Source organism: Hypanus sabinus, chromosome 7, assembly GCF_030144855.1.
Source record: "Hypanus sabinus isolate sHypSab1 chromosome 7, sHypSab1.hap1, whole genome shotgun sequence".
Lineage (NCBI taxonomy): Eukaryota > Metazoa > Chordata > Chondrichthyes > Myliobatiformes > Dasyatidae > Hypanus > Hypanus sabinus.
Window position 1 is genome coordinate 57,283,680 of NC_082712.1, and position 22,526 is coordinate 57,306,205.

Consider the following 22,526-nt stretch of genomic DNA (forward strand, 5'->3'; position numbering starts at 1 on the left):
AACACCAAGATCAATTGACAAAAAAGGCATAAGCATCTGAAAGAGAGCCTAAGCAAATACACAACAGGTAGAGGAAGAAACAAGGCTATTACCATACTTTTTGAAGCATCCTTTGATATAGAAGTTGTGCCAAAGGACTAAAGAGTTCCCAATGTGATGCATTTATTCACAAATAATGAGGTTAATCCACCGAATTTAGTCACTTAAGACTTATACTGGTACCGAGTTAACTTATTGAGTAGGATAATATTAAAAATCAACTTCAAGGAAATAGGCTAAATAAGTTGTCTGATAATGCTTTGTCAAACTTAAGGATAACCTGATTTCTTTTTCACTAAATGGAATATTTTTAAAGTTACAAATATCTGAGTAACACGCAAAAATACTGGAAGAATCCTGCAGGCCAGGCAGCATCAAAGGAAGGGACTAAACCGCTGATGTTTTCAGCTAAGGTTAATGGTGTCTGTCCAAAATGTCAGCCATTTATTCCCCTCCATAGATGCTGCCTGCCCTGTTGAGGTCAACAGCATTTTGTGTGTGTTGCTTTGGACTTCCAACATCTGCAGAAAACTTCATGTTTACAAATATATGCATGATTGAGTGATAGATTTATTTATTTATTTATTGTGCAAAAGGCCAGGGTCTGGGATCACAGGCCTCTGAGAAGTTAATCTGATTTCATTATTTAATATAGTGTTGAAATTACAGGGGCCCTGGCAGAAATATTTAAAATGTCGATATCCACGGGTCAGGTGCCGGAGGATTGGAGGATAGCTCATGTAGTTCCATTGTTTAAAAAAGGCTCAAAAAGTAAGCCAGGAAATTATAGGCCAGTAAGTTTAACATCGGTAGCAGGTAAATTATTGGAAGGAATACTAAGAGATAGGATCTACAAGTATTTGGATAGACAGGGACATATCAGAAAAAGTCAGCATGGCTTTGTGCGTGGTAGGTCATGTTTAATCAATCTATTAGAGTTTTCGAGGAAGTTACCAGGAAAATGGATGAAGAGAAGGCAGTGGATGTTGTATACATGGACTTTAGTAAAGCCTTTGACAAGGTCCCACATGGGAGGTTAGTTAGGAAGATTCAGTCGCTAGGTATACATGGAGAGGTAGTAAATTGGATTAGACATTGGCTCAATGGAAAAAGCCAGAGAATGGTAGTGGAGGACTGCTACTCTGCGTGGAGGCCTGTGACTAGTGGTGTGCCACAGTGCTGGGTCCATTGTTATTTGTCATCTATATCAATGATCTGGAAAATAATGTGGCAAACTGGATCAGCAAATTTGCTGATGATACAAAGATTGGAGGTGTAGTGGACAGTGAGGAAGGTTTTCAAAGCTGACAGAGGGATTTGGACCAGTTGGAGGAATGGGCTGAAAAATGGTAGATGGAGATTAATGCGGACAAGTGTGAAGTATTGCACTTCAGAAGGTCAAACCAAGGTAGAACATACAAGATAAATGGTAGGACACTGAGGAGTGCAGTAGAACAGAGGGATCTGAGAGTACAGATACATAATTCTTTAAAGGTGGCATCACAAGTAGATAGGGTTGTAAAGAGAGCTTTTGGTACATTGGCCTTTATAAATCAAAGTATTGAGTATAAGAGTTGGAATATAATAGTGAGGTTGTATAAGACATTGGTGAGACCGAATTTGGAGTATTGTGTGAAGTTTTGGTCACCTAATTACAGGAAGGTTATTAATAAGGATGAAAGAGTGCAGAGAAGGTTTACAAGGATGTTGCTGGGACTTGAGAAACTGAGTTACAGAGAAAGGTTGAATAGGTTAGGACTTTATTCCCTGGAGCGTAGAAGAATGAGGGATGATTTGATAAAGGTGTATAAAATTATGATAGGTATAGATAGAGTGAATGCAAGAAGGCTTTTTTCACTGAGGCCAGGGGAGGAAAAAACCAGAGGTCATGGGTTAAGGGTGAAGGGGGAAAAGTTTAAAGGGAACATTGAGGGGTCTTCTTCACGCAGAGAGTGGTGGGAGTGTGGAATAAGCTGTCAGATGAAGTGGTGAATGCGGGCTCACTTTTAACATTTAAGAAAAACTTGGACAGGTACATGGATGAGAGGGGTTTGGAGGGATATGGCCCAGGTGCAGGTCAGTGGGACTAGGCAGAAAAATGGTTTGGCATAGCCAAGAAGGCCCAAAAGGCCTGTTTTTGTGCTGTAATGTTCTATGGTTCTATGCATCAAGGGACATCACAATAAATTGATAAATCACTCATGCTCATGGTTTTGTAGCCATTTGATCTCAGTGACAGGCTTTGGCTCAGTATAATGCGTCTGTTAACATTTCCTTTTCGGTTATTTCCCCTCTGTTACTGTACTATTTAAATGGTTGTGGTGCACTCTTCATGCTGGATATTGGAGAACTGGGAGACCCAGAGTCTCCCGGGGAACTACGTCTGCATAAAGTGCATCCGGCTGCAGATCCTTGAAGACTGTGTTAGGGATCTAGAGCAGCAACTGATTGACCTTCGGCTTGTATGGGAGAGCCAGGATAGAATTGATCAAAGTTACAGGGAAGTAGTCACCCCAAAGTTGCAGGAGGCGAGTAGCCGGGTGACTGTCAGGGGAAATGGAAATAGGCAGATAGAGCAGAACATAGCCCTCAAAAACAAGGATAACGCTTTGGATATTTTTGTGGGGGGTGACCTTCTAGGAGAATGCCACAGCGGCCCAGTTACAGGTATTAAGCATGGATCCATGGTGCAGAAGGGAAAGAGAAGGGAGCAGTAGTAACAGGGGACTCAATAGTGAGGGGTATAGACAGGAGATTCTGTGGACATGAATGGGACACCCGAATGGTATGCTGCCTCCCAGGTGCCAGGGTCAGGTATGTCTCAGATTGACTCCACAACATTTTGTAGAGGAAGGGGGAGCAGCCAGGTGTCTTGGTACACATTGCTACCAATAACTTCGGAAGGAAAAGCAATGAGATCCTGAAAAGAGAATTTAGAGAGCTAGATAGAAGACCTCCTGGGTAGTAATTTCTGGATTGCTGCCTATGCCATGCGCCAGTGAGGATAGAAACAAGATGATCTGGCACATAAATGTGTGGTTGAGAAGCTGGTGTGGGGGGGGGGGGGGGGCTTCATGTTTTGAATAATTGGGATCTCTTCTGGGGAGGTATGGCCTGTTCAAAAGTGACAGATTGCACCTGAACCCGAAGGGGACCAATATTCTTCTGGGCAGGTTTAATATGGCTAAATGATGGTTGCAGTTGGGAGCTGAATGTCCCAAGGTTACACATTATATCGGAGGGATAAGAAGGTAGGCAGAGGGGGTGGTGTGGCTTTACTGGTAAAGAATGGCATCAAATCAGTAGAAAAATGTGACATAGGATCAGAAGATGTTGAATCCTTGTGGGTTGAGTTAACAAACTGCGAGGGTAAAAGGATATTGATGGCATTATATACAGGCCTCCCAACAGTAGCTGGGAAGTGGACAAAAGGTTACAACAGAAAATAGAAAAGGCGAGTCAAAAGGGCAATGTTATGGCAGTCATGGGAGATCTTAACATGCAAGTCGATTGGGAAAATCAGGTTGGTAATGGATCTCAAAAGAGTGAGTTCGTTGAATGCCCAAGAGGTAGCTTTTTAGAGCAGTTTGTCATTGAGACTACTAGGGGATCAGCTATACTGGATTGGGTGTTATCTAATGAACAGAAGGTGATTAGGGGGCTTAAGGTAAAAGAAACTTTAGGAACCAGTGATCACAATATGATTGCGTTCAACTTGAAATTTGATATAGGGAGAAAGTAAAGTCTGATGTAGCAGTATTCCAGTAAGAGTAAGGGAAATTACAGTGGAATGAGAGAGGAGTTGGCCAAAGTAAACTGGAAGAAGCTGTTGGCAGGGATGCCAGCAGAGCAGCAATGGTATGCGTTTCTGGGGAAAATCAGGATGGTACAGGACATGTGTATTCCAAAAATGAAGAAATACTCAAATTGGTAAAATAGTACAGCTGTGGCTGACAAAGGAAGTCAAAGCTATTGTAAAAGCAAAAGAAAGGGCATACAACAAAGCAAAAATCAGTGGGAAGATAGAGGATTAGGAAGTTTTTAAAACGTACAGAGAGCAACTAAAAAATCATTAGAAGGGAAAAGGTGAAATATGAAATCAAGCTAGTAAACAATATCAAAGTGGATAGTAAAAGTTTTTTCAAATATGTTAAAAAAAGCGAAATGAAAGTGGATATAGAACAGCTAGAAAATGAGGCAGGAGAAATAGTAATGGGGGACAAGGAGATGGTCGATGAATTAAATGAGTATTTTGCGTCATTCTTCACTGTGGAAGACACTAGCAGTATGCCTGATCAGAATCAGAATCAGGTTTATCATCACCGGCATGTGATGTGAAATTTGTTAAATAGCAGCTGCAGTTCAATGCAACATATAATATAGAAAAGAAAAAAAACAGTAAATAAGATAAAAATAATAATAACAAACAAATAAACAAGCCTGAAGTAACCCTGTTGTAATAAATAAGCCTGATGTTGTAGTGTGTGAAGGAAGAGAAGTGGGTGCAGTTACTGCTACAAAAGAGAAGGTGCTCAAGAAGTTGAAAGACCTCAAGTTATGCAAGTCATCTGGACCAGAGGAACTGCATCCTAGGGTTCTGAAAGAGGTAGAGTTAGAGATTGTGCTGGCATTAGAAATGATCTTTCAAAAATTATGGTGCCAGAGGACTGGAAAATTGCAAATGTTACTCCACTCTTTAAGAAAGGAAGAAGGCAGCAGAAAAGAAATTATAAACCAATTAGCCTGACCTCAGTGGTCGGGAAAATGTTAAGAGTCAATTGTTAAGGATGAGGTGATGGACTATTAGTGACACAGGACAAGATAGTACAAAGTCAGCACGGTCTCCTGCAGGGAAAATCCTGCCTGACGAACCTGCTGGAATTCTTTGAGGAGATTATAAGTAGGATAGATAATGGGGAATGCAGTGGATGGTGTATTTTTGGACTGTCAGAAGGCCTTTGTTCCATACATTAGGCTGTTCACCAAGTTAAGAGCCCATGGTATTACAGGAAAATTACTAACATGGTTAGAGCATTGGCTGATTTGTAGGAGGTAGCGATTGGGATAAATGGATCCTTTTCTGGTGGGCTGCCAGTGACTAGTGGTGTTCCACAGGGGTTGGTTTTGGGACCACTTCTTTTTATGCTGTATATAAATGATTTAAATGATGGAATAGATAGCTTTGTTGCCAGGTTCGCAGATGATACAAAGATGGGTGGAGGGGCAGGTAGTATTGAGGAAACAGGTAGGATGCAGACAGATTAGGAGAATGGGCAAGAAAGTGGCAAATGAAATACAATGTTGGAAAATGCAAGGTCATGCACTTTGGTACAAGAAATAAATGAGTGGACTATTTTCTAAACAGGGAGAAAATCCAGGAATCTGAGATGCAGAGGGACTTGGGAGTCCTTGTTCAGAACACCCTGAAGGTTAATTTGCAGGTTGAGTCAGCAGTGAAGAAGGCAAATGCCATGTTAACATTCATTTCAAGAGGTCTAGAATACAAGAGCAGGGATGTGATGCTGTGGCCTTATAAGGCACTGGTGAGGCCTCACCTTGAGTACTGTGAACAGTTTTGGGCCTCATCTTAGAAAGGATGTGCTGGCATTGGAGAGGGTTCAGAGGAGTTTTCACAAGGATGATTCCAGGAATGAAAGGGTTATCATACGAGGGACATTTGATGGCTCTGAGTCTACACTTGCTGGAATTCAGAAGGATGAGGGGGATTCTTATTAAAACCTTTTGAATGTTGAAAGGCCTAGACAGAGTAGATGTGGAAAAGATGTTTCCCATGGTGGGAGAGTCTAGGACAAGAGGACATAGCCTCAGGAGAAAGAGGCGCCCTTTCAAAACAAAGATGCGGAGAAATTTCTTTAGCCAAAGGGTGGTGAATTTGTGGAATTTGTTGCCACATGCAGCGTGGAGGCCAGGTTGTTGGGTGTATTTATGGCAGAAATTGATAGGTTCTTGATTGGACATGGCATCAAAGGTTACAGGGAGAAGGCTGGGAACTGGGGTTGAGGAGGAGATAGAAATAAAAAGAATCAGCCATGATTGCATGGAGGAGCAGATTCGATGGGCCAGATGGCCTAATTCTGCTCCTTTGTCTTATGGTCTAAATGATCTGAAAGTCAGGACATGAGCATAAACATGCCTAGGTTCAATGTTCACTCTAATTTATTTTTACAGCTGCACAGCCAACCATTCATTGCTCTAAGCAGGAATTAATTAATTTTATTTCATTTATTGATTGGGGTTTGTATGTCTATTTTACACATCTGACAACTGCAGCACTTTAATAAAACATTATAGAAAAGAAAATTCCAGCGACAACAAAGGCTGTGTGTGTAGGAGCATTTCAGTCACTGTGCAGCTCAGAGGGAACAGTAGTTAGGTTGGATATTAAAAAAGCACAATACTGAAGCAAACCGATGAATAAGAAATGCTAGATAGTTAGCAGAAAGAATTAGACAAGTTAGGGGTAATTATCTACTGAAGAGGTTCTAAACTGATATCCCATTTCAAGAAAGGCCGCACTAAAAAGCCTGGAAAGTAGACCTGTGAGCCCAACATCAATAGTAGGGAAGCTATGCAGAAAATTCTGAGAAACAGGATTAATGATCACTTGGTAAGAGTACATCAAAATAGTACACTTAATTAAGGCTTCCTATATATAATGATCAGCCAGTACATCCTAAAATTGTACAATGTAACAAAAGTGTAAAAGAATTGAATTATATATTTGAATCTTTTATCTTAAACAATAATAAAAGCCGGCTGGTGCTGTAGTGGCATCGGCACCAGACTTCAAGGTGAATGGTCCCAAGTTCGAATCCGGCCAGCTCCTTGCACGCTTACCATCTGTGTTGGGTTGAACGTCGAACTGGCAATCAGTCTGGTAAAAAAGTCAAATGCTACAGAAACAGCAAAAATACCACTGCAGTGCGCCACAAGGTGCAAAAAGGAACAACAATAATAAAGCTGTAAAAAGAAATTCATTTTCTTGTATGTCAATAGAATTCAAAGCTAAGTATAACATTAATCTTGTATAGATCCTGGTTAAGACATATACAGTTATTCAACCACAAGCACAGAAAGAAAACCAAGGCTGTAAGGACAGCAAGAAATGTTTTACCAAAAGTGATAAGGGAATGAAAAAGAACAAGGGAAATCTAATATTGGGTACTCTAAATTACAAACATTTTTGGCATATTTACAACATCAGAACTTATTTTAAGATGTTTGTGAGGATATCTGAACAGTACAAGTTTACTAACACAAGGAATGAAAAGTTATCATCAGAGTATCTTAAAAACACGCTGGTCCACAGCTAACATGAACTATACCATTGGAGAGACTTATGGAAGCACAACCCATAGTTTTGAAATTAATCTACTTTTCATATTAGAAGAGCAGGCAATAGGACTTAAATAGCAATAGTGACACACTTGAGAAGGGCAAACAGCCCTTTAAAAGAGACTGGATGTTGACCAAAGTCACTAAAATATTTATCTTTCAGACTTACCAAATTACAGAAGCTAGTATTATATTTCTGTTGTTTGTAAAAGGCTCAATGGGAGGTTCACCTAGAAGCAAAGATGCCAGAATTGCTCCACCAAAACAGGAAAGCATACCGCTGAACCAACATGCAATTGGACTGCGATGTGCAACATCTATTACACCTGCAACATGGAAGATTAAAACATTGGTTTTAGGAAAACAAAGCGAACACATTTCATTCAAGTAAGTATATCATTAATGATTACAGACCACAAACTAAATATATTACTTTTATTCACTAAATTAAGAAATGCAATAAAAATTCGACAAGTATACTAACTGTATTAGGAATTACAAAGGAATTGCAATTTGTCTGAATGAATGAATAAAATCATTTTCACTTCTGTCACCAAGCTTCAAAATCTACTCTCTTTACTGTCCCTCAGTAACTCTCAAGCTTTGCACTAGAAAGCACAAACAAGTTTTACATTTCCCAACAGCTAACATGCCTGATTAGGTAAGAATATTTTGGGGAAATACGTGTAGTAAGCACACCAAAGATTATTTCACTTCACAATTTTACAGGCAATAAAATTCTCAAAAGAAGCCAACCATCAAAATGAGAAAATTCAAAGAAAAAACAAGAAGACTGAATGAAATTTGTTGATCACCTTCTTTATTAATCTTCTTCATCACCTAGAAGGATCAGCTTGCTTCTCTTCAAGTCAAGTAATTTTGATTTGGAAATACCAGGCTTCTGCTGACCTACCCTTGGAACCTACCCTTGATTCTGATTCTGAACATGCACTTGTGGGCTCAATCCTGCAAAGATTAGCAAAACATGGTACAGTACAAAAATTGTCATGTGGCCATTTCTAGCCCCAAATGGCCATGATAGACAAAGCACCATCCCCAAAAGATATGAAATGGTCAGTATCATTTATCATTTTGAGAAAAGGCTACTGTAATGGATTGTTTATAGAGTCTTAAAAATGTAATCTGTACTGAAGGACTGAGGGAAACGTTCACTGAGGTAATATTAAAAATAAACACCAAAAATGCAGGAACTTTAAAAACATCACCGATTTATCTATTTTTGATTCTCAGTAAGTGCCATTCCTGCCAACCACACAGCCTTTTCTGGTTCCACACTTACCCAAAGGGTGAATTTCTGATTTCTATTTAAAGGAATGGAATAAACTAACAAATAACAAGCTGCTAGTAATGTAAACCTGATGCCTCATTTAAGTGGAGTCTTCATTTGATACCAGTCATTACAAGATAGAAGTTGATGGCATCAACATCTAGTCCTGCTCCTTATTGTACATGCACATGCATGTACCATAAGTGGCTGATGTTTGGGCAATCTAAATGCTGAGCCAGACGGATTGAAAATGCAGTGGTCGGGATCAGAGGTGAGAGTCAGGCTAGTTCTGCTCGCTACTCTGCAATATCGACTCTGCTCTTTGCTGCACTAAGGGGCAGTGGCTGTGGGCCTGCTCCAGCTGCTCCAGGCTTCATGTCTGTGGGCTCTGTGACACTTACTCCACAATGTGCTGAGCTGAGGCTGAGGCAGTGGCCTGCTCTGGGCTTCACACCTGAGGATTCACTTTTATTCTAAATGTTATTTGTTTACATTAATTGATTGCACGACTTGCTTTTTTTCTCTGTGCCAAATGGGTGGTGGCTGTTCTTTTTTTTAAAAAAAAAGGGCCCTTTTGGGTTTTTGTTTTGTGACCACATGTAAAGAAACGAATCGGTTGTATAATATATACATAAGTACTTTGATAACAAAGTGCTTTGATCTTTCATATTCTCATTCTGCTTGAATGTCCAATGTTTCGATACAATCACTTGGACGCTCTGAAAGATTGGAAGAACTAGATTGACTATGCCAAGGTGCAAAGGGCAGTACTTTGCATTGTGATGCAGTCGTACAAAATTTGAATATCACAGCCAGAGATTCCTAGATTGATGACTAAAGATTGTGAAGATCAGCTGTACAACCCAGGTACAATAACTTCATAAACTCTGGCAATTATAGGTACACTGCTAGTAGGCTTTGAAATCTCTGCGCTGTTGTTAATTGCCCTGGTGTCAAGAACATGAAACCTCCTACCTAGCAACACCATGAGAATGGATTGCAGCAATTTAAGACACCACCAACTTCTCATGAACAATACCTCTCATAAAATAAAATCATTTTTATCATGGATTTAGAAGACCTGTAGTCTGTGAGTGTTCTTAGAGGAAGTGAAGCGAGCTCCTTTACAGCACAGTCAACAACAAAGCTAATTCTGGGGCAAAACTAAAAATTAAATGACATAGTGGTGTGGCTACTGCCACTGAGTTCAAAGAGAGGATGTTGGTAACTACTGCTGTATCCTTGTTTTTGGACCTCCATTCACAGCATTTAAATACCACAAGTTGCTACATTATGACAATCCTGCTGGTGCCACTGTTGAGCTTGGTTAAACATGTTAAGCATCACTCATTGCTGCTAATTGGCATAGATACTTTCCACTGTATTGTGAAGATAGCAGTTCAAATAAAAAGTCCAATTTAATAATTGGAAAATGAGAAATTTAGTCTTTAATCATTTTTGAGAATCTTAATATCACCAGTAGGGAGAAAACCATCATCCATAGTTAAAGGAAAACATTAAACATGACATTTAAGAAAAAGTTTATAATTGCAAAGAAGTGGTCAAAGGTTGAAAAGAACATAAAAGCCAACAAATGGGTAAGGAATCAAAAAAAAATCAAATTAGACTATACTTATGGCCAACTTAATTGTACAAAAGCAATAGTAAGAGATTCTAAAGAGTTTTTAACCTGATAAAAGTGCTGATCCTATTAGTGAGTCTGAGGAGTTAATGATGAGAATAAGGAGAAGGGAAATGAATTGAAAAGGTATTTTCACTATAGTGGATAAAAATTACATCAAATGGGAAAAAGTCAGGAAAATTACAACCACCAGGAAACATAAAACTTTGCAATGGATAGTCCCATGCTCAGCTGTGAAAAGAACAGGGTTAGATATGGGGCTAGTAACCCCATCCCATGAAACCCAGTGCTACAGAAATACCAACAGAAGCTCCCAAGTCCTCATCCCTGGGAGAGGAAGGTTAACAAGAAGATTGGCTACCTCTGGGGACAACTTGAAAGACTGGCCTAAGAAAGAGGACATTGGCAGCCAAAGCCCCAGTACAGATGATAGGCTGAAGATGGAAACATTTAAGCAAACTGTTGGAACTACCAGTCAACAACTCTCCAGGTTATAATACATTTCATTTAGTGGTTAATTTGGCTAGTGAGAAAACCGATAAATTTTAATTTTCCAAGACTCCTCCGATTCATAGAGGTTCTACTAGCTTGGAAAGTAGCAATTGTAACAGTATTCAAAACAGGACACAGAAAGCTACAGGTTAGCTAGCTTAATAGGGCTAGCTTGTGGGGGTGGGGGGGGGGGGAGGGAAGAATCAAGAAATCAGCCAAAATCAATGTGGTTTTGTCAAAGAAATCATATTTGACTGAAAACTTTGAAATCTTTGAAAAAAGATATGCTATGGATAATCAACTACAGCTCAACATTCAATACCATCATCCCTTCAAAATTAATCAATAAGCTCAAAGACCTTGGCCTCAGTACCTGCCACTGGATCCTAGACTTCCTCATTTACAGACCCCAGTTAGTGCAAATTGGCAACATCTCTTCCATAATCTCCAACAGCATAGGTGCACCACAAGACTGTGTCTTTGCCCCCCTGGTCTGCTTACTTGACATTTATGACTGTGTAGCTAAGCACAGCTCCAATGCCATATTCAAGTTTGCTGATGACACTACTGTCGTAGGCCATATCAAAGGTGATGATGAATAGGCACATAGGAGGGAAATTGAAAATCTAGCTGAGTAGTGTCATAACAACAACAGCTGATTATAGATTACAGAAAAAGGAAACTAGAGGTCGATGAGCCAATTCTCATCAAAGGATTAGAGGTGGAAAGGGTTGGCAAATTTAAATTACTAGGTGTTACTATTTCAGTGGACCTGTCCTGGGCCCAGTACATAAGTGCAATTACAAAGAAAGCACAGCAGCACTTGTACTTTCCTTTGAAGTCTGTCAAGATTCGGTAAGATATCTAAAGCTCTGTCAAACTTCTATGACTGTGTGATGAAGAGTATATTGAATGGCTGCATCACACCCTGGTATGCAAACACCAAAGCCCTTTAATGGAACACAAGAATGTAAGACATAGGAGCATTGGTAGGCCATCCGCCCATCAAGCCTGCTCCACCATTCAACAAGATCACGGCTAATCTGACCATCTCCACCTACCTGCCTTAACCCTCAATTCCCCTACTATGCAAAAATCTATCCAACCTAGCCTCCACTGCTTCACTGGGCAGAGAATTCCACAGATTCACCACTCTTTGGGAAAAGCAATACCTCCTCATCTCCATCCTAAATTTACACCCTCGAATCTTAAGGCTATGTCCCCTAACTCTAGAAAAATCCTACAAAAGCAATGGATATGGCCCAGTCAATCACAGGTAAAGCCTTCCCAACCACTGAGCTCATCTATATAAAATGCTGTCACAAAAAAATCAGCATCTATCATCGGGGTCACCCCCTCCCCCCACACCACCCACAACATACTCACTTCTTGCTGCTACCATCAGGAAGAATGTACAAGAGCCTTAGGACTCACAACACCAAGTTCAGGAACACTTACTTACTACCCTCAACCATTTGAACCAAATGGGATAACTTCACTCAACTTCACTTGCCCATAATTGAAATATTCCAATAACCAATGGACTTGCATTCAAGGACTCTTCATCTCATGCTCTCAATATTTATTACTTATTTATTATTATTATTTCTTCTTTTTGTATTTGCACGATTTGTTGCCTTTTGCACTCTGGTTGAACACCCTAACTGGACAGTCTTTCACTGATTCTGTTATGGTTATTATCCTACAGACTTATTGAGTATGCCCACAAGAAAATGAATCTCCAGGTTGTATATGGTGACGTACATGTACTTTGATACTAAAATTTACTTTGAACTTTGAAGAAACAGGTACTGTAGCACAGTGATTGGTGTCTTACCATTTTGTAATTTATATAAAAGGCACTGGAAGAATGTTTGTTACATTTTCTGAGGATACAGAGTAGTAAGCTGTTAAGTTAATGGTCGTGCAAGCTTGAGGAACAAAGTAGCCTCTTTCTACTCCTAAAAAAACATTTTTTTAAAAAATTCAGTATCAGGTTCAAATTTCAACAGTGATGGAAGAATGGAAGTTTTATTCAAGTCAGGATGATGTGCGACAAGGAGAGACAATACGCAGGTGGCTTGTGCCTTTCACCTGAATCTTATCGTTGGTGTAGAGGTTCTGAGTGATTGGGTTAAACTTTCAAGTCAGAAGTGAGTAACTTAAATTTATTTTATTAATGGTGTATGTTTCAGTCACTAAATGCTAACAGTAGAAACATTTAGAAAGATGGAATTTTCATTGCCCTAATTGAGTGCAGTTTCAACTACTCAAGAAACTCAACATCATCCAGAACAACCGATCACCTTAATGATATCAATCAACCACCTTAAAATATTCATTCCTACAACCACAGCCACATCATTACAACAGTGAGCCTACAACATGCATTGCCTTTGTTATTTCAACAGAACCTCCCAAACCCGTGTACTATCTTGGTTTGAAATTAATATTGCCATTCCTCCTTCATCTCTAGATTTAAATCCTGGAACTTCCTAACCAATATCCAAAAGGATTTCAGCAATTCAAGATGGATCAACACCATCATTTCAAAGAAAATTAGGAACAAGCAATAAATGCTGGCCTTGCCAAATTGTGAAGTGAATGAAAGAAAAATGATCTATCATAAAACTCTTATTCCAACAAACATAGTACTTTGAAGGTGCTCAACGAGCAGATTTTCCACTATTAGATACCTTCAATTTTATTTTTAAGGTTTTTACAGTAGGGCAACATATTTTTCACTGAAACTGGTAAGCAAAGAGAGGCACAGAAAACTACACTGGCAATTGAAAAGGGAACATGGGAACTAGGACTGTTAGCTTTCTCTCAAAATATTATGGATGTAATATTTATAATGCCACGCTGGTCTGTCCTTAAAAGGTATCAAGTCTCTTCAGCCTTATTGGAGTTGCATTCACCCTTACAAATTGAAAATATTCCATTACATTTCTGACTTCTCCTTTGTAAATGTAGTAAAGCTTCTGGGTTTCAGGAAGCAAGCTTGTCAATCACTACAAGATAGTTATACTACAGGCCTCCCAATAACTAACAGAATATAGAGGGATATAAACATATCCACAATATGGAATAACATAAAATGTAAAAGTAACAGGATTGTTATAGTGGGCAATTTTAACTTCACTGGCACTCAACATCCTCAACATCATCTTTGTCAACTTCCAAAAACCCAGCCTCCTTAGCAAAAGTCACTATATCCTTACTTCGTTCACCACGATTGAAACACTTAATTATGTCTAGTTTTACACTAAGTGTAACACCCTTACACACTCTTTTAGGCTTTTCCAATACCTTAGAACTCATCTTGCTAACAGATGCACAAAATAAATCGACGTAAAGCAGAGATGCTCACAGGCACGTATTTAAGTAATGGTGGCTAGAATGCAGTTCTGGAGGAGGAGCTTGGCTGCTCGACACGCGCTGCCTTTTTTTGTACCAGTGAAGACACCTTCTGCTAGCGAAAAGAGGAAACTAATGTAGGTCTTTTGTCACAGCGAGATGTCATAAAATGAACATTTGGAAAACGGGGGACGCCTGTACTTTATTATGAGTTTGAAGAGATTTGACATGTCAACAAATACACTCAGAAACTTCTATAGTTGTACTGCAGAGAGCATTTTGACAGGCTGCATCTCTGACTGGTATGGAGGGGCTACAGCACAGGACCAAAAGAATCTGCAGAAGGTTGTAAATCTAATCAGCTCCATCTTGAGTACTAGCTTACAAAATACCCAGGACATCTTTAGGGAACGGTGTCTGAGAAAGGCAGCGTCCATTATTAAGAACCTCCAGCACCCAAGGCATGCCCTTTTCTCACTGTTACCATCAGGTAGGAGACACAGAAGCCTGAAGGCACATACTCAGTGATTCAGGAACAACTTCTTCCCCTCTGCCATCCGATTCCTAAATGGATATTGATGCTTTGAATACCATCTCACTTTTAAATATACAGTATTTCTGTTTTTGCACATTCTTTTAAATCTATTCAATATATGTAATTGATTTACTTGTTTATGATTGTTTTATTTTATTTATTATTTTTTCTTTTCTCTGCTAATTGTGTATTGCATTGAACTGCTGCTGCTAAGTTAACAAATTTTACATCACAGATAATAAACCTGGTTCTGATATTGACAGCAATTTCCTTACTGCAAGAGGCTTAGATGAGGCAGAATCATTTCGGTGCAGTCAAGAGGCTTTCTTGAAACAGTCTGTAGATAGTCCAAGACAAGGGGCCATATTGGACCTCATTTTGGGATTGTGCCTGGACAGGTCTTTAAATAACAAAGCATTTTGGGAATAGTGATGACAACTCCTTGAGTTTTAAAGATAGTTATGAGTAAGGGTATGTCTGGACCTTGTGGGAAAATACTAAATTTGGAAAGAAAAATTACAGTAACTACTAGTAATTATTACTTCTGTCTAAGCTCAAATGATTGCCTTACAGTCTAAAAGCAAGTAATCATCTTGGTCGCTTTTCTTGTGATTGCAAGACCGTTGTATATTGTTAATGTAGAATACTGCAAGTCCAATTCACTGGTTTAATGGCAGACGGCAGGGGCACAGCATGGCCTCAGTCATAACGAGGACTAGCCTCAAGCCACAATGTTGCCTGTTGACAGCTGCCCAGGAGTGAGGTATCGAAGTCAGTACGCTCCATCAGAGCGCCAGAGGCAGTGTGGCACAGTTTCCAATCTGGAGTTGGTGGTGCCCACCAGTGTTCACTTGGCAGAAGACAAGCTGTACTGTGTTCAAATGCAGACTGCTGCAACATCATGGACTCAGAGATTTTGAATTTTGTTTTCATGTGACTGTATTTTATTGCTATCTTATATATGTTATAAATGCCTTGTGCTGTGTATGAATGTTGGTACTGTTTTGCTATTTGATTTGGTTGAATTCATTGGTTGAATAACAATAAAACCTGAATTTGAAATATATTATTATACAGGAGGTAGCAGGAGTTTTTCCATAAGAAGTTATCAGACAAAACCACATCTGACACGTGGCAGCAATTGAAAACATTGTTGCAGATAGCTAACTTGGTGAAAATGGCATTCAGCACATTGGCCTTCATCAGACAGGCACTGAATACAGTAATTGGGACTTCATACTCCATATGTAAATGTTGCTGCTGAGGCCACTCTTTGGATACTATTTGGAGTTTTGGTCACCCTATTATAGGAAAAGTATGTTTAAACTGGACAAAGTGCAAAACCAGGGCTAGAGCTTCTGAGTACATGCTTTTAAGATACGAGGCAAGAAACTTACAGAAGATCTAGAAACAGAAACATAGAAAGCCTACAGCACAATACAGGCCCTTCAGCCCACAAAGCTGTGCTAAACATGTCCTTACCTTAGAACTACCTAGGCTTACCCATAGCCCTCTATTTTTCTAAGCTCCATGTACCCATCCAGGAGTCTCTTAAAAGACCCTATTGTTTCTGCCTCCACCACTGCCGCTGGCAGCCCGTTCCACGCACTCACTACTCTCTGCATAATAACTTACCCCTGACATCTCCTCTGTACCTACTTCCAAGCACCTTAAAACTATGCCCTCTCATGCTAGCTATTTCAGCCCTGGGAAAAAGCCTCTGACTATCCACATGATCAATGCCTCTCATTATCTTGTACACCTCTATCAGGTCACCTCTCATCCGCTGTCACTCCAAAAGGACGAGTTCACTCAACCTATTCTCCTAAGGCATGCTCCCCAATTCAGTAAATCTCCTCTGCACCCTTTATATGGTTTCCACATCCTTCCTGGTATGAGGCGACCAGAATTGAGCACAGTACTCCAAATGGGGTCTTGCCAGGGTCCTATATAGCCTATATATCTGCAGGGCTAGTTTTTTTAAAAACAATTTACAGTGAGCGGTGAGTGCCTAGAACAGGATGCCATAAATAGAGGCCAAATGATGGGGCAAGGTTGGCCAGGCTAGGTCTCTATTCCTTTGAACACAGGAGAATTGTGGGGGGGGGGGGCCACCTTATAGAATATAATGTTTAAAACTCGGACAGGTATAGGTAAGGTGGATGGAAACATTATTTTCCCCTGAGGGTAGAAGTCCAAAACTAGGGGGCATAGGTTTAGGGTGAGAGGGCAAAGGGACATTGGTGGTAACTTTTTCAATGCAGCGGTTGGCAAGAAAATGGAATAAGCTGCCATAGGAAGTGGTTAAGACAGGTGCAATAATACCGTTTAAGCACATAGATAGATACATGGAGACACAGGGATTAGAGGGACACGGCTGAATGCAGAAAATTGAAACTAGCTGGGTAAGCATCATGGTTGGCATAGACTGACTGAGCCGAGGTGTCTGTACAATGCTGTATTGCCCTATTAATCAGTGTGAGGTATTGCACCCTGAGGTGAAATGTAAGGGAAATGTATACAGTTAATGGAAGGACCCTTACAGAAATGATGTACAAGAGGCAGCTGGATGTCTAAGTCCATTGGTCCCTGAAAGTGGCAATGACGTAGTTATGGTGGTAAAGGTGCTTTGGTTAGGCTGCACTCGGGAGTATTAAGTGCAATTCTAACTCCCATTACAGAAAGGATGTGGGGACTTATAAAGGGGTGAGGAAGAGGTTTATCAGGATGCTATATGGATTAGGAAGAAAGAGCTATTAGGAGAGGTTGAACAAACGGGTTGTTTATTCTAGAATGTTAGACGCCGACGTGAGATCTGATAGAAGTTCATAAAGTGGAGAGGCATAGATAGGGTAGAGGCCAGAATCTTTTCCCCATGGCTTAAGTGTCAAGTATTAGATGATATATATTTAAAGTGTAAGGCAGAAAATTTACAGAGAGTGATAAGTACCTAGAACAGGTTGCCAAGGATAGTGGTGGAAAAAGACATGGTGTTTAAGAGGCTGCTAGATACAGGTATGGTATGGTGCATTAGGCATGCAGATGCCAAGATGGCAGCGTGACACAGCTTGCAGTGGCCACTCCGGAGATGATATCTGTTATTTGTTAAGTGGGGTGCCGTGCGCAATCCTAATCTGATGAAAAATGGATGTGCGAGCACGGAGGAACATCTGGAAATCTCCAGGAAGGCTCTCTTCGTTGCTGCTGCTGCTGTGAGGTCCAGGTCTCTGCTGAGAAGAACAGGCCCTCAATCCGCAGGGTCGTGTTGCCAGTGGCATCTTAATACGCTCAGCAGAGGATGGTGCTCGGAAAAGCAATGCCGAAGGGGATGGTCGGAGGCTTGGAGGTTCGACAGACTCAGAGTCCGCTGCGGTCGGGGCACTTTCACTGTGTGCTGTATCTGTGAGGCTGAGTCCGACGGCGCTGTGGAAGTCCATAGCGGGGGTATTCCCTTCTGCCGCCTGCATGGGATGATAAGTCTATCGGGATCCTGAGGACTTGTGGAAACTGTGTGGTGGTTTCTTTCGAACTTATAGTTTTTCAACATCTTTGGACTATTTTTTACTATGCCCATGATCTGTTTTTATGAATTATGCTATTGTCTGCACTGTTGTAACTATATGTTGTATCTATGTGGTTTTGTGCAGGTCTTGTAGCTTTAGTTTTTGGTCTTGTTTTGTCTGGTGGATTTGGAGCTCCTTTCCGAGGAACGTGCTAGACAGTAGAGCGATATTAATACGCAGCAGCCTCTCCGGACTCTGGACTGGGGATTGCCAAACGTTATGTAGAATTTCTGGTGTAGACTGTTTTATTATGTACTTTTGTGATATCATTCTGAAGGAACATTGTCTCATTTTTTAGCTGCATTGCATTTGTAGTTTCTAAATGACAATAAACTAAAACACAGCTTTACAGTGCAAGTGAACAGTGATCTGGATCCAATTCCCACCAGTGTCCATAAGGAGTCTGTACATTCTCCCCATAACCACATTTCCTCTGAGTGCTCTGGTTTCTTTCCACATTCCTAAGACATATAGTTAGGGTTGGTGAGCTGAGGGCATGCTGTATTGACACCAGAAGTAAAAACATAAAACTAATTTTAGAAAGAAGCACATCATTAATCACAGTCCTGTTGATCTCACAACTTTTGTTAAGATTTTGTGTAGCTGCATAAAACAAATGCACAAATTCCTAATTAGCTTCAGATGGAATGAGATGAAGCTACTTGTGAACCTCTTTCAAATATCAGTAGCCTTTTATAATTTGCTGTGCTGTCTTAAAATATAATTTGAAAATGCTAAGTGTCAATCCCAAGAAGCAACAAATGTGAGCACATGCCAGAAAGAAATAGTTTAGTCTAGTCTTCTACTGTGCCATCAAAACTAGCTTTGCCTTTTACATTTTCTTTAGAAGGTGGAAATCAAACTGTGGACATAAAATACACACAGCAGGACATATTTCTGAACAACCAAGAAATAAGGGAAGGATGATTACAACCACTGATTTCATGCTACACATCAGCCAATCACCTTCCAAAGGGCTGCACCAGTTTGAGCATTAGATGCAAGCATAATAAAGCTTTTAACTTCCTAATATGTCAAAATAGATATATTTGGGTTGCTTTCCCTTGAGCACGAGAGACTGAAGTAAGGTCTGACAGAAGCTCATATAAATGTAAAAGGCATAGACAATCCACATCTTCCCCCACCCACCAAACTCCAGGTAGAAATGAAAATATTACAGAACATGCATTTAAGGTGAGGGGAGAATTTAAGAATGACATGTGAGGCAAGCTCCTCCCTCCAAGCTTTTTCCCCCAAACACACAGAATAGCAGGTGCATGGAGTGGGCTGCCAGGGGTAGCAATGGGGTAGTGGTCAAAGCAGAAACAATTGTGGCATTTAAAAGGCTTTTAGATAAGCCCATACAGAAGCCTATACAAAGTAGATGTGGAAAAGATGTTTGCCATGGTGAAGGAGTCTAAGACAAGAGAACACAGCCTCAGAATAGAGGGGTGACCATTTAAAACAGAGAAATGTAGAGAAATTTCTTTAGCTAGAGGATGGTGTTGTGGAATTTGTTACCACAGGCAGCCATGGAGGCCAGGTCATTGGGTGTATTTAAGGCAGAGATTAATAGGTTCTTGATTGGACACGACATCAAAGGTTACAGGGAGAAGGCTGGGGAATGGGAATCAGGAGGGGGATAAAGGATCAGCCATGATTGAATGGTGGAGCAGACTCAATGGGCTAAATAGCCTAATTCTGCTCCTATGTTTTATGGTCTTACTTGGAATGGAGGAATATAGATCAAGTGCTGGCACTTTAGTTCAATTTAGTTTGGCATTGTCTTTGGCACAGATGGACTTAAGGATTACTCAGCAAGAAATGCCTACAAGACCCCAACAAGAGGAGAAATAGTCCACAGTCTGTCCCACTATTAAATATAACCATTAAGCAAAAAGAAACTGCTGGAGGAACTTACTTTTAGAAAGGAACATTAAATTGCCCAATATCAGATAACACCCCCTCTCTTTTCTCTCTCCTCGTGATCTGATGTTTCAGCCACCTTCTGTGGGAAGCTGTTCCCATGCACCCAGTTTTATATGATTACCCTATAATCTTATAAATGCATCAATTTGTTGAAGATTCTCTCCTGAGTAGAAATATCTCAATAACTACCTGAACACACTCCATTTATAAGATCACCCCTCATTCTTCTATACAACAAATATAGAACTTATTTCCTTAGCCACTCATAATAGGAAAATCCTCTCATCCCAGAAATGAGACTAGTTAATCTATTTTAACCTGTCTTCATTGCTAGTATATCCTTTATTTAATGAAGCGATCAAATTTGTACACAATACCCAATACCTAACTGGAACAATAATTTATCATTCTAAACTTCAACCCTCTTTGCAAGAAAGGCCAAGATGCCTTCTGTCTTCTCAACCACATCAAGCTCCACAAACATTAATTTAATAGTATCCAGATGAACTCCTTCAGTGGTGTTCATTGGGGAGGAAATTTGGACATAAGTAAGAATAAAAGAACATAAGAAATAACAACAGGTATACACCTTAAGAAACATAGAAACCCTACAGCACAATACAGGCCCTTGTGCCAACAAAGCTGTGCCAAACATGCCCCTACCTTAGAAATTACTAGGCTTACCTATAGCCCTCTATTTTATTAAGCTCCATGTACCTGTTGTATTCACCTCCACCACCATTGCTGGCAGCCCTTTCCACGCACTCACTTTAAGGCCCCTAAAATAGCGATAGGGGACTCAATTGTAAGGAATATAATAAGAAGCACTTCTGTGGCCATAATCAAGTCTTCAGGATGGTTCGATGCTTCCCTCGTGCCAGGGTAAAGGATCTTTCACAGTGACTACAGGACATTCTTAGAGTGAACAACCAGGGATTGTGGTCTATAAAGGTACCAATGATGGACAGGAGTATAAATGTGGTCCACAAAATGATTTTAGGATGTTAGGTAGAAAGTTAAAAAGCAGGACTTTCAGAATTGGAATCTCAGGATTACATATGCCATGTGCTAGTAAGATAAGAAGTGTAGCTTAATACATGGTAAGGAGCTGATACAAAAGGAGGGCTTCAGGTTTATAAACCATTGAGCTACTTTCTGGGCAGGTTGAACATGTATAAACAAAATAGTTTGTATAAAACACAAAAAGTACTGGAAATCAGCAGGTCAGGCAGCATCTGTGGAGGGGAAGAAACAATGGACATTTTCAACTCTTCTTAGGGACTGATCTCCGTCCAAAAGTCAACTCTTTACTCTCTTCCATAGATGCTGCCCAACCTGCTCCGTTCCTCCAGCATCTGTAGAGTCTCCTAAGGCAGTTTGTACCTCAACTGGTGGGGAACCAATATCCACGCTGGGCAGTTTGCTGGTGCTACTCAAGAGGATTTAAACTAGAATGTCAGAGAGATGGGAACTACAGCAGCAGGGCATTATGATTCTGCCTCTTTCTACTACCCATAGTGCTTTCCCCTTCCATTCCTTTTCTCATCTTTCCTCCCTGTCCCCTCCCCCACCCCTTGATCTTTCCCCTTACTGGTTTTTCACCTGGCACCTACCAGCCTTCTCCTTCCCACCTTCTTTACAGGGCCCTGTCCCCTCCCTCTTCAGTCCTGACGAAGGGTGTCGGCCCGAAACGTTAACTGCTCGTTTCCACGGATGCTGCCCAACCTGTTGAGTTCCTCCAGTGTGTTGCGGCACTTACCTGGCTGCTCCTTCAGGTTCATGATCGAGATCGTGTAATGTGCCATGTCGAAAAACGGGTACATGGAAATCCGTGAGAACTGCAATACGAAATTGCTCAACCCCAACGATGAAACGATATCCATCTCTCGGCCGTTGACTCCCGAAGGGTGAAGATTCTCTGGCGGCTGTCTGCGGACGGGCCGTCGAATAAAGCAAGCAAGGCGGCGTGCGGGTGTCGGGTTTCGGGCGATAATCCCTGAGTTGACACAGGCGGGGTGTCAGATGTCGGCTGAGCGGCCGCGGTCCAGCAGTTGAGGTAAAAATTCAGCGCGGGGGCGCGGCGGCGCGCGCACCCCAACCCCGAAACGGAAGAGCCGGGAGGGAGGGCGCGCGCATGCGTGCCAGCCGCCCGCACCGTTACCACGGTTACCAGATTGGCCTTTTCGGAGCCCAATTCAAGAACTATGGCTTTTTTCCCCCAATTTGGTTGACTTCAGAAATCAAACTACAACTCTTGATCCAACATCAGCGAATGCGAGAAGGAGCATACAAGTTCACCCGTCCTCTACATATCACAACAAT

General features: G+C 40.8%; 1 protein-coding gene across 1 annotated transcript in view; it reads right to left on the reverse strand.

The window, feature by feature from the left end:
• Positions 1 to 22,314, reverse strand: part of LOC132396786 (trimeric intracellular cation channel type B-A-like) — a 41,091-nt gene extending 18,777 nt beyond the window's left edge. The window contains exons 1-2 of the mRNA XM_059974697.1: positions 21,964 to 22,314; positions 7,565 to 7,721 (exon numbers count right to left, since the gene is read on the reverse strand). Coding sequence (XP_059830680.1) covers positions 7,565 to 7,721; positions 21,964 to 22,087 — 281 coding nt within the window. The 5' untranslated portion in view covers positions 22,088 to 22,314. The remainder of the gene's footprint in view (positions 1 to 7,564; positions 7,722 to 21,963) is intronic.
• Between the last annotated feature and the right edge of the window lie 212 nt (positions 22,315 to 22,526).